The sequence below is a fragment of the Notamacropus eugenii genome, chromosome 7 (genome assembly GCF_028372415.1).
Source record: "Notamacropus eugenii isolate mMacEug1 chromosome 7, mMacEug1.pri_v2, whole genome shotgun sequence".
Taxonomy (NCBI): domain Eukaryota; kingdom Metazoa; phylum Chordata; class Mammalia; order Diprotodontia; family Macropodidae; genus Notamacropus; species Notamacropus eugenii.
This window is the reverse complement of record NC_092878.1, coordinates 37073523-37086558: the sequence shown is the minus strand read 5'-3', so window position 1 is coordinate 37086558 and position 13036 is coordinate 37073523. Positions and strand designations below refer to the sequence as shown.

The window sequence follows — 13036 nt, the reverse complement described above, 5'->3', positions numbered from 1 at the left end:
AAGTTAAATAAATTAATTTAAAAAAAAATAAAATAAAATAATTACAATAAAGTAGGCATAATCCCTGCATTAACTACTTCAAGAAGGATAACAATAATTATTAACATAAGAGCATTTACACAGAGTTTCTTATCTCATTTTTATCCTCACATCAATGCTGTCAGACGGATGCCAGTATGAGCATTTTGTGGGTGAGGAAACTGAGACAAACGGAGGCTAAGTGATTTACCAAGAGTCACCTACCCAGTACCTGTCTGTGGTCACATTTAAGCTCAGAACTGTTAAAACTCCAAGTTCAGTGGTCTATCCACTGATCCACCTACAAGCAAAATGGTTTGTGGAACCCAAAGCTCTACTCGATAATACAGAGTTAATGCTACTACTGGAAGGTAGGTGGCGCAGTGGATAGAGTGTCAGGCTTGAAGTCAGAAGACTCCTATCTTCCTGAGTTCAAAACTGGCCTCAGACACTTATTGTGTGACCCTGACCAAGTCATTTAACCTGTTTACCTCATTTCCTCATCTGTAAAATGTGCTGGAGAAGAAAATGGCAAACCACTCCAACATCTTTACCAAGAAAACCCCAAACGGAATCCCAAAGAATCAGACAACGGAAATGATGGACCAACAAAAATTACTATTACTACTATTACTATAATGAAAGGGGAGAGGGAAAAAGGGTTCTCAAGGAATTAAGCCCAAAGCTGATTAAATCCTTTACAAGGTATTTCAGTTTGGGCTCTCTGGGAGTAAACCAAGTTCACCCCCATCCCCAGCCTTCTCCATTTGGGAATGGAGCAATAAATCTGTCTATCCAGAAACCAGGCTGCCAAAAGCTAATTAGGTCAATAGGCAGCATAATGATGTTCCCACCATCCTTGCTTTTCTTGTACCCAGATATAGTTAAAAATTAAAAAGCCACACCACATTAAAAAGTGAATTCAAATTAAGATTCCACATCTCAGGGCTGTCCCTGCCAACTCAAGAGCTAAAGCTAAGCAGGCTTAGAAAAGAATGAGAAGCTCTAAAAGCAACCACAGTCACAACATTCATAAGATTAAAGGATTTTGAGCTGGTTGGAGCCATTAGGATCTCCTAGTCCAATCCTTCACTTTCAAAACAAGGAACCTAAGCTACACAAAGGGAAAGTGACTCGTCCAAGGTCATACAGATAATAAAGGCCAACCCAGGAAGCAACCCTGATCCCATTATTCCACACTAGGGGGCTCTTTCCTCTACCCCACACTGCCTCTAAGTACTAAAGTGCTTCAGCCCTTTGCCAACATTTCCTCTTCAGAGGCAGATATCAAAATAAATCTGTTATTCTTCAAGATTTTCGCTGCCTTCCTGTCCAGGTTTACTTTCACCAGCTCTAGGTGTAAAAGCTACAATAAATCATGGGTACTAGATAGCCCGAGTCCAGTTCATCAATCCTATCCCAGCGGGGAAAAGGAAAAAAAAAGGTCAGGCGTTCTCATAAACTGTCATCTGTGTATTCCCCTCCCTCTCACCTCCACCTCTCAGAATCAGCTCAATTCTACCTTCCACATGAGGCCTTTCCTGATTTTCCCCATCCCCCCACCTGCTCTCCCTCTTCAATAACCTTGATTTCTATATACATCTTTCCAAATCGAATATAAGCTCTTTGAGAACAAGGGTTGTTTAACACCATAGCTGACACTTAATAAATGCTTAGGGGCTGATTGAGCAATACTTAATCATAACTTGTTTCACATTTATGATGGCTGGCATTCATATAGCAAAGTCTACAGAGCATTTTGTAAATAGCTCATTTGATCTTTACAACAAAACTGTAAAGGAGGAGCTATTATTATCATCTCCATTTAGCAGGTACAGAAACTAAGGCAAAGAGAGTTAAATGACTTGTGCCCAAAGTTTGAGACTAAGTAAATGGCGGAGGTTGGATCCAAGGGCTCTTTCCATGGTGCATTCCAATCAAGTGCTGAAACTTGAACATTGAAGCTCTGGGTTCCTAATATCCAAATTGTCTATGTGGGATGGCAAGTATATTGTTAAATGCTTTGGCAGGGGAAAGAGGGAGAAAGAGAGAGAAGAGGAAGGCTGGGGAGACATGGGAAGGAGAAGGGAAGGAAGAATGGGAAGGAAATAGAGAGTGAAAAGGAAACAGGAAGGTGAAGAGGAGGAAAAAAATAGCAAAGAGAGAGGAAAGAGGAAAGGGGAAGAGGGGAGGGAAAAAAGGGGAGAGGGAGAGTAAAAGAGAAAGAAGGAGAGGGGAGATGGGGGGAAGGAACAGAGAAAGGGAGATTCCAAAAAAATCTCTAGTTTTTTCCTAGCCTACTCTTCCATGTGGCATTCTCTCTCGGATATAGACAAGTCCCTCTCTTATATGCCTGACAACCATTCCCTTTTCTAGAATCTGTCAGGAATCTTTCATTATCTCCCCCTGTATCTTCACCAGTTGTTTCCTCCTGATTATTAGAGATGGGAAAACAATCAGACCTGTGTCCCTTTTAAGGTTGCTGCAAAAAATGAATTGTCCTAGATTAAATAAGACTAAACCACAGTTGACTGCCATATGGATGAGAAAGAATGACTATAACCAGAGTTATACTATTTAGTATATGGAGTGGCCTTAAAGCAAGGAACATGTACTAGATAAGTACAAACCTCAATTGCCTTCCCTGAGAATCAGAAGAGTGACCAAATAACAAAAGAGTTCAAGCAGAAGCACAATACCAAGAAACACAGTCTCCTCAAAGGGCCCCTGCTTCATCTTCCTGTGATGGTCCAAAGAGACTGTCTCCTTAAGCCACAAGTGGCTTATGGGGGGAGGTAGGTAGACTTTCTCTATGAGGAAATAAAAGGTCAGTTGTTTTTATTTTTAAGTCATGGTAATGGAATAGATTGTGTGGAAAGGGAACATACTGGATTCTACAAGTTATTCTAAGGTAAACCTGTTTTCCTCAAGACAACCCTATATGGTAGCTACAGTAAGTTTTTATCCCCAATAAATAAATGTACAAATTGAGCACACAAGGAGCTATATTCCTTCCACAAATTCTCATCACACCATAGGAAATAATTTTTACCTGGTCATCAACTAAAGGCTCCTGAAAAGTGGGTCATTTAACAAAAGATATATAATTGAGCTACCATACTTGGAAAAACTCTTGGTAGGACCAGACCAAAATTTGCCTTCTATCTGTACAGACTTAACCCAAAGTCACTTCCACATCCTAGTAATTAATCAGAACTGGAATTAACAGTAATAACCTGGGCCAGACCATTAGTTTTCCTATCTGCAAAATGAATTCTGAGATCTCATCCCTTCCAGTTCTTAGACTCTGAAGAACTCCCAACAGCTGCCAGGCTGAAGGTTGTCACCTGAGTATCAAGCCTCAATATATTCACAACAAAGAAGATTTGAAGGGGATATCAACATTGAAAACCTCCTCAAGTCTCAGTGTTACGGTTTCAGATGTTGTGTAAACAGGAATGCAAGTAAGTGAGTTTGTATTTTCTCTTTTGAGATGACTGTTTCTTGATGAGAATATACGTAGACTTCCTTCAAGGCAGCTCACAAAAGAATTTGCTCCTAGAAACTGTAGTAAAACTGATGCTTATCAGACAGAAATAATATCTCTGTTCCATATTATCCTCTCTGGGTATGTAAGGCTCTTCCTTCTGCCCTCAAACTATTTTGTTTCTAGCTTCATAACTTTCCTCCCAACTTTGCACACACAGTAGCCCTGCCAAACCAGCCTTTTAATGACCTCGATGCACTTCCAATTTCCATGCCCTTGAACTGGCTCTTTCCCCCAAATCTGAAGTCCTCCTCACCCACCTCTTAAAATCTTGGATTCCTTCAACTCTCAGTTCAAAGGCAATGTTCTAAATGAACCCTTTCCTGATTTTCCCATCAACTACTGACTTTTCCCACAAACTTATCCAGTGTCTCTTTCAAAGGTACCTAAATGTGTACATATTGTAGTCATCAGCTAGACTAGTGAGCACTGCAAAGGCTCTTCATTTCTAGCTTGTATCATCAGAGTCTGGCATAGTGCCTATCACACTTTAAGTGTTTATTGATTAATCCCCTATGAATTAAGATGATGATAACTACAAATGACCTAGTATTTTCCAATATTAACAGGTATTATTGTTTGGGTGGTTTCTTCTTGTTGTTGCTTGGGGGGGGGGGGAAGGTTTTCCAAAGGTGCTTTCCAATTTAAACAAATTAGAACTGTACTGCAACTCTATTAATAGCTTGGATTGTTTAACCCTTTCACTTCATGTCTTTCCTTATCTTCCTCTTTTCTTACCCTGACCCCACCATCCAAAAGAAGATTTTTAAAAGAATCACTCAGATTCCACAAAGTACTCTAAGTATATTTTAATGTGCACAATGTTTTCTCCAATCTGGCATGAAAAGTCACCAAATCAAAAGAGGTTATCAGTAGGATATGTACTGCCAATATCTCTTCCAAGGTAAACTCCCTCTAACAGTTCAGGGCCAAATGTGGTACATTTGGAAAAGAACAAGAGACATGGAATATGAAGAACTAGGCTCTTTTTCTTGGGCAAGTCACCCTTCTTTGGAGCTCCACTTCATATGCTTTAGCACTTGAAAAACTCTAAAAAAAATCAAATTTTATCTATTTATTCTATCTTTTTATTTTTCAGTTGAAGAAACTGTAGCCTAGGCAGGGCAAATGACCTGGCCTAGATCAAACAGCCAGTGATGCAGCACAGAGGAGGCCTCAGGTCTCCTAACAGTTCAGAGCTCCTTCTAGTACACCATATATGCTTACAGTTAGTTCAGCACCTTAAAGGCAAAATAAAAGCAGAAAGAAAACTGAGGCGGGCATACGATGAATACAGAGAAGCTTTGAAAGATTTACACAATCTGATACACAGTGAAGAAAGCAGAATCCAGAAAACAATAGGTACAATTACTATAACAACCAGGGTGGAAAGAAACAATGAAAAAAGAACCACAAAAATTTACTTAAAAAAATAAAAATGAGGGCCAGAATAATTTATGTACTGGATTCCCAGTCCCTGAATAATGAAGCTTAATAGTGTGCCTCAAGGCAAACATCCCTTCACCCCTCCAACAAACACACAAACACACACTCTCTCTCACTTACATACCCAACATACCCTCATAGGATTTACTGTTAAAGTAATTCACTGAGCTCAGGCCACCAAAAAACACAATCAGCGTGTTTATTTGGCTGATTTATATTCAGTGTTTCTTTTTTCACTTGCTGAGTTTTTATTGCTGCAACAGAGTGTGTTACATGTATATGTTTTTAAAAAGACATGTATATGTCTTTTTAAAAACAGAGTAAAAGTCTTCTCACTGGTCTTATTTCTGTTGCTATAGTAAGGTCAGGATTGGCAGTCCTTTTGCTACCAGGCCTAACCCAGGAAAAGAAACGCCAAACCTTTGCTTCTGACTGAGCTTCTCAGAGCCCTTCCAGCTCTACATCTAACTTGAGGAACTCCATTAGATTGCCAGTTTCTGCACTGTCATCAGAGCTTCAAGCCTCACCATATTTACAGCAGGGGAGTGAGGGGGAAGAATGACCTAAAGCTGGTGAGTTGCTATCATGGTTTAAGATGCTGTGTAAACAAAAACTTGGATATGGAATATATAAAAGGGAAGGCTAAAGGAGATACCAATGCCTGGCGCCTCCAGAAGGAGGTGTTACAGTGTCAGATGTTATGTAAACAGTAATGTATTCTTCCCTTTCAAGTGGCTTGTTAATTGACGAGAATATGCTCCTAGAGACTGCACTGGATCAGCTGCTCACCAGAAGGAAATAATATCTTTTTCAAAGTAAACTTCTACCCAGTCAGGGCTAAATCATCCTCTGTTTGGCACTGAGAGACCTAAACAACCTGTCCCCATTCTACCTTTCAAGACTTATTATAAATCATGTTCCCTGATGCGTCATTGACGGACACTATCTGAAAGTCAGCATTCAAAGAGTGTAGACAAACCAAAACTACCTTTGTTTAGGGACACCAGCATGAAAGTCAATGTACTGTTTTAGGAATTTCACCCATCCCTACCCTCCAGTTGCTTAATTTTTATGTGCTACATAAGTATTTCTGGGACCCCCTTAAAACAAAGATTCTGATCTACAATCCTGCCAAGATGGCACAAAGAATGGCTGCTACCGACATATCCTCCTTCCTGCCTCCAAGTTTTCCTTCCTCCCCCCACCATGGTTGGTGGTAGCTCTGTAAGGAATACACAAGTCAAATGAATAAAAAATAATAGTATATCAATATAAAGTTATTGATCAATCCATAAATACTGACTAAGTGACTTCAATGTCAGGCATTATGCTAAGCTCTAAGGTCACTGAAAGAGGCAAAGATGGTCCCTGGTCACAAGCAGCTTACAAACTAATGGAGCAAACAATACACAAACAAATGCAGACAAAGAACTTACACACATGATAAAAAAAAAAATAATTAAAAGGAAGACAGCACTAGAATTAAACCAGGGAAGCCAAGGAGGTAGAGATGAGGAGGAAGAGAATTCCAGGAATGGGGGACAGCCAAAGAAAATGCCCAGGTGGACTGTCTTGTTCACACAACAGCCAGGAGGAACCAACCGTCACTAGATCAAAAAATGTGTTGGGGGAGTAAGATATAAGAAGAACGGAAAGGTAGAAGAGGGTTAGATTACAAATGGTTTTGAACACCGAGCAGAAGATTTTATATTTGATCCTGAAGGTGATAGGAAGCTGCTTATAATTCAATAAGAGGAATATAAAAAAGAAGCCTACAAGTAGCTATATAAAATCATAGGAAGTAAAAAGCAGAGCCAGAAAAAGAGTACACACTATATAAAAGATGGGGACAAATGCATATAGGATGATAGGGGGTTAGGGGCAGTAATTAGAAGATGTAGAGTTGTTTGGGCAGTTTGTGTGTTCCAATATAAAGTTATCCAAAAGGCTTAATGAGTTTTGTTGTTTCAAGTGAATAACAAATATTATCAAAGATCCAACCCTGGGCCTTAGACCTTACCAGCCCTCAGACTCCTAAGGAAATAGTTCCTTCTCCGGGACAGATCCAAAGGACGCAACGTTGGCCCCAAGGATCATAACTTGTACCACTTTTCCTAGATCTTGGGATCACAACCAGAAGCACTAAGACTCCTGGGCCTTTCTCCTTTCTGGGGTAAATCAGATGCTAGAGAGCAGAAATTTGCCACACCTGAATCCTAAATAATCACACACTGCTTCTGCTGCCTCCACTTTCCTCTCTCTACTCTCCTTTCTACCTCACTATAAACAATACTCCAGACACAAGAGTGTGTTCTATGGTTTTAATAGCAAGAGAAAAAAGAATTTCAAAATATTATCCCAGAATAAAGTCATTTATAATGCATGTAAAAGAAATCACTTGGGATTCTATTCTATTTATTAAAGTTCCTCTTGGGACTGAATTGGACATCCCTATTCCTCCAGTTTATCCCATCCCTTCCATGCCTCAGAAATAAATGTCTGTTTCCCTCCCAAAACTAAATTTAGGCACCACCACCTAAAATTTCTCTGTACCATGATCATTACTAAACCAGATTCACTCTCAAGCCAACAGGAAACCTACTCTTATCATGTCAAGCATGTGGTCCTCTCTACCACACAAATCAGATATCTAATGACAGTTCTTCAAGATGAGAATTAAACAAAGAAATAGCCTCAAATGACAGATCATATCACTCCAAAGAGATTCACGTCCTTGCCCTATCCCTTAGCTCCCAACTCAGTTATCAAAATTCAATCCAGACATCTCTTCCTTTACAAGCTGATATACCAAACCCTTTCTCCCTCACCCCAAATAGACTACAAGATTAGAAACCGTTCCACAGCACTGGAAGCAAAAAATCAAAAGCTTGGAATAACTTCTTAACCAGAAGTATGCTGCAATTCTTTCCCATGCCCAATAAAGGCAGCCTTACTTGTCTCTGTAAAACTGGTGCCAAGGTTAAGAGACTGACAGGAATTGGGGGGAAGGTGGGGGATGTACTTTGGGAGAAGAAGAAGACTAGGAAGATGCCCCCAAAAGAGAATCAGTCTAATCTTTTACCAGGATAAAGGGGAAAGAGGTTAGACTTAGGAGGTTCCGGAGGTTGATTTCATAATAGAGATTAGTCACAGCACAATCTTTACTCACCTGCACAACTTCTATGCCCCTTTTCCTGTAAAGAAAGAAAAAAGAGACGTTACTTTGACAAATAAGGAAGCAGCCTCAAGAAAATGAGTCAAACCTAGGAGCATGAATTCTTCCCATGACTGAACCAAAGGGCATCAAACAAACAGAGAAAAGGAGCTTCCACCGAAGCTAAACAGACACCAGGGAGGTCTAGACAAAGACTCACCTCCCACCCCTCACCTTCCCAAAAAAATCCATGCACCCTTTTATTGCTTTGAAATGTTTCTTCACAGTAACTGTGAGGTGGGGAGCCACAAGGAGCATCATCTCCATTTTAGGGATAATCAAAAGGGAGGCTCAAAGTGGTAAATTAACTTGGGCAAGGTCATCCAGGGATTAAGAAGTAAAGCTAGGGCTGAAACTATGCCCCTGATTCCAAGTCCAGGGCTCTCCACACTACAGTATATCAAACAAAAACAGCCACCATTTGGGTATCACTCCTTGAAGAATCAGAAGGAACCCCAATAGTCATCTGGTCCAACCCACAACTAGGAAAGAATACCCACTTTAACTCAGGAATCTGTGCTGGTGTAGCAATAAATGATGCTTTCATGCATTTTAAAAAAGCTAGACTACATGGAGAGTTTGGGGTGAGCCCATATTTTTGTTAACTAGAAATACAACTCACTACATTGGAGGATGCCTGTTTCATATTTATCTAGGCCATCACTTGGAAGAAAATACTGGGACAGAAAGTTCAACTCTGCTCCCTGTGCCCATTTACTTCATCCACTGACTGTTTGTTTTAAAGGAAAATAGAAGATAAACTTGAATTGTTAAACGATTTGAACTTTTCCTCAAGCCTCATGTATACATTAGGTAACATCAACTATTCAGGTCAATGGTGGGGGGAGGGAGAACCCTCCCTACTAGTAAAATCCCACTCATTTTTGCTTCTGTTGCTACTACTCAAGTTTTTCACCTGGAATGTCCTTCCCCATCTGCCTATCCAAATCCTCCAGATCCTTCGATATCTACTCTAGCTCTCTGAATTTCTGATGACAGGGGTTCATAACCCTGGGTCCATGATAAGGAATCCCTGAACTTAGGGGAGGGGGAGGATTGTGGGGAGGAAAGAGAACTACAACTTTGCTTTCACTTAATTCTAACCGAAATTTAGCATTTCCTTCATTTATGAATTTTTTAAAAATTATTCTCAGAATGTCCACAGGCTTCACCAGACTGCCAAAGGGAGTCTATGACACACACAGAGGGTGGGGGCCTAAACTCCCTATTAACATTCACACCACACAAATAAGTACCTTAAAACATACCCACATAGAGACTCATGTAAGTTACTATTCCCCAAATAGTTCTTCATGGGCAGGGATAGTGTCGTAAGCTTCTAAAGAAGTACCTAGCATGTATACACAGTTAAACATTTAAACATCCTAAAGAGAATAAAACTAACCACCTTCAAAACATAGCAAACACTTTACCCAAGGGCCTATGGCCACATTGCTTTGACCAAACAAAGTTAACTAGAATAAAAGGCATGTAAAGGAATGAAATCCTTTCTTGAAAATGTCCCCTGATCAGTCAAGCCTTGTGACTGCTTTGAAGTTTACCAGTAACAGATAAACCAACCTGACCATGTCTGCACAGATTCTGACAGGAAAGTAGGTTAACTGATGCTCTAAGGGGCCAGCCCCATCCCTTGCAGAATGTTTCTGTGCATAGTAGTATGATAATTGCTTTCACAGCTTTTATGTCTCTTCTGAGACCCAACACAGACCATAAACACCTACAAACTCTCACTCCTGCCAAGCCAATGCTGCAAAGGTTTACACACCTTTTCCAGTAGACTTAAAGAAATCTCAGCACATCTGCCAAACTAAATTTATTTGGATGGTTTCTGATACTGGGGCAGATCCATGACCTCATCAGTGGAAGTCCCTCTAACACCACAGATCTAAATACTTTCAAGCCTTGTCACCAAGTACAACATTTTCATCTTCTTCACACAGAAATAATGTCTAGAGGTTACAGGCTGGCAGAATTTGGCTCCTCATAAGGAAAAGAACTTTCTAACAATAGGAGTCATCCGGCAATGCAAAAGGTTAGTTTCATTACACAGCAAGCTCACTGTCAACAGCAATATTGAAGGTGAGACCAATAATCATCAGCCAGAGACGCTACAGAAAAAGGGAATCAACTCAGAGTAAATAAAAAAAGCATTTCTCAAGTGCCTGCTTTGTGTCAGGCACTGTACTAAGCATGGGACACAAATACAACAAATGAAACACTCTGCACTCCCATGGAACGTGAGAGCCTGAAGGGACGTTATCATTAAGCATCTACCAAACACCTACAGAAAACTGTGTCAGAAAATGGGGAACACACTAAGTTTAGATAAGACATACACCTTGACCTCAAGGAGCTTAAGTTATTCAAGATCTCTCCTCAAATTATCTCTCAATAATAGAATTGTATGCATGATGTATTCCCTCAGTTCCTTTGGGTAGGGGCTTAATAGCTGTTTGAATTTCATTCATTTCAATTACTCCAGTAAGGGATAAGACACATACATATACAGCTAAAAATATAAAATATTACATGACAATTGTATGAGAGGTGCCAAACAGTAATGAGAGATCTAATGGGAAAAGTTACCAACAGAGGGGAATCTAGTGGCAGAAATACCAGCTATAGTAATTTATAAAAAAAAAAAAAAGGAAAGTGAGGGGATAAGCATAGGCAAAGAAGAAACAAAATGACTGGGTTTTGTAGCTGATATGCTGGGGTACATGAAGAAACTTCAAGAGTCAACTAAAAATTAAGTGAAAAAATAACTTCAGCAAAATGGCAGTTTAAAAAACAAATCCACATAAATCATTATCATTGTTTTAGGTTACCAACAAAACCTAGCCAGAAGAACTAAAAATAAAAAAATCCATCCAAAATAACTACAGGAACTAAAAAATATTTCAGAATCTATCTAAAAAGATTCAACTAGGAACTATATGAATTCAACCATATATCTTTTTTTTTTTCAGAAACAGAGTCCTAAATAATTGGTGAAATACTAATTACTCTTGAATAGGCTAAGCGTAGATAATAAAAGTGACAATGCTACCTAAATTCAACGCCATTCCAAACAACCAAATTTGTCTGAAGGAACAAAACTCACAAATGCATGGGAAATGATGGGAAAAAATAAGAAGGAAGGCAGCTAGCCATACCAGATCTTAAACTATATTACAAAACATTATACCTAATTAGGTATACAACTTACAGAAACAAATAATCCAAAAACTTCAGTAAGAACTTCATTATTTGAAAAATTTCTAGGCAAAGTAGAAAGAAGTCTGGCAGCAATTAGGTTACAGACCAGCATCTCCAAACACATACCAAATGGATATGTATCCAAATGGATACATGACTTAGACATAGTAATATATAAACAAATTAGAGGCCCAAGACAGAAATTATTTCTTTGCTAATGACTCCCACAGTTAGATATTGAACCCTATTCTCTCTCCTGAGTCCCAATCCCACATTATAATGCTGAAATTACTGAACTTACCAAACATTTCAAACCTGAATGTCTTCACATCTCCCACATCTAAAACAATGCCTGACAGGTAGACTGGCTCCAGAAAACAGATAAGTAGAAGACAGGTGTATGGGAAGGACAGCCCTCTGGGCACAAGGAAGGCTAGAACCAACCCCGTTTAGTTACAACAAAGAGGATAATATGAAATAAAGATGGAAAGGGAAGGAAGCAAAGAAATACATAACTTAAATATAAAAGGTTATATCATAAATAAACTAGAGGAAGATGGAAAGAAATAACTTTCATTGGCTATAAACAGAGAAAATACATGATCAAACAAGAGACAGAAGATAACAGTAGATAAAATGGAGAGTTTTTAATACAAAAGATTTATGTTTTTATACAAAACTAAGGCAAAGTTATGAGAAAAGATTAACTTGAAAAATAACTTTACAGCAAGTTTCTTTGATCAAAGTCTCATATCCAAGATAAAATTAAAATTCATAAAAACAAAAGCCATTTCCCAATAGATCAGTTATCAAAGCATAAAGGCAGGCAGTTTTGTAAAGAAGACATTCAAGCTATAAATAACCATGTAAAATGTCACATATCACAAATAATTAGACAAATTAAAATTAAGGCAACTCTGAAATTCTATCTCATACCCAATAGACTGGCAAAGATGATCCTCCAAAAAGGAAAAATAACTGTTGGAGGACCTGTGGAAAAAATGCAACATTTATGCACTATTGAAAAAAGAAAGTGTCAGTGCAGCTTTTTTTTTTTTTTTTTTTAATATACATTAGAAGACAGAAGGAAGGTCAGATGGAAACATTGATAAGTAGGACAGCTTTCAATGTTATAAGTTGTATACAGTGTATTTTTTTTTTAAAAAGGCAAGCTGTATATAGTAGAAATTCACAGTTTCATATACAATTTTATTTTCTGTTTCACTTTCTATATGGAAATTATTCTACTTGGCGCTTAAGTTCAAAATAAAATAAATTTTTAAAATATAGAGTGGCACTAAATTGTAAAAGGCCATTGAATAGCAGGCAAGGACACTTAAACTTTACTCATTTGGCAATGGAGATGTTTGTTTTTTCTAGCAAAGAGCTTTGCTTATCTATATAAAAAGATCAACTTAGCAGAGGTATGAAGATTGCATTAGAGAAGAATGAGAGAAAAGCCTAGAAAAACCTGTAAGGAGGCTATTTCATTAGTCAAAGCAGGTGCTGGCAAGAAGGTGGAATAGACAAGAGTTGATCTATTTTGGTCAAATAAACACTTGGTCTTTATGTGGTATAGGAGAAGATGGAGA

At 38.7% G+C, this 13036-nt stretch overlaps 1 protein-coding gene across 5 annotated transcripts in view; it reads right to left on the bottom strand.

The window, feature by feature from the left end:
* The window catches only part of ITPK1 (inositol-tetrakisphosphate 1-kinase), a 416475-nt gene that overhangs the window by 341310 nt on the left and 62129 nt on the right, over positions 1-13036 (bottom strand). For 4 of the 5 annotated variants that reach the window (XR_011970463.1, XM_072624303.1, XM_072624305.1 and 1 more), the window contains exon 3: positions 8181-8205. The exons of the other annotated variant lie outside the window; for it this stretch is intronic. Coding sequence is in view for 3 of the 4 variants with exons in the window: in XM_072624303.1 (XP_072480404.1) it covers positions 8181-8205 (25 nt within the window). In the remaining variant the exon portion in view is untranslated. The remainder of the gene's footprint in view (positions 1-8180; positions 8206-13036) is intronic. 5 annotated transcript variants of the gene reach the window in all.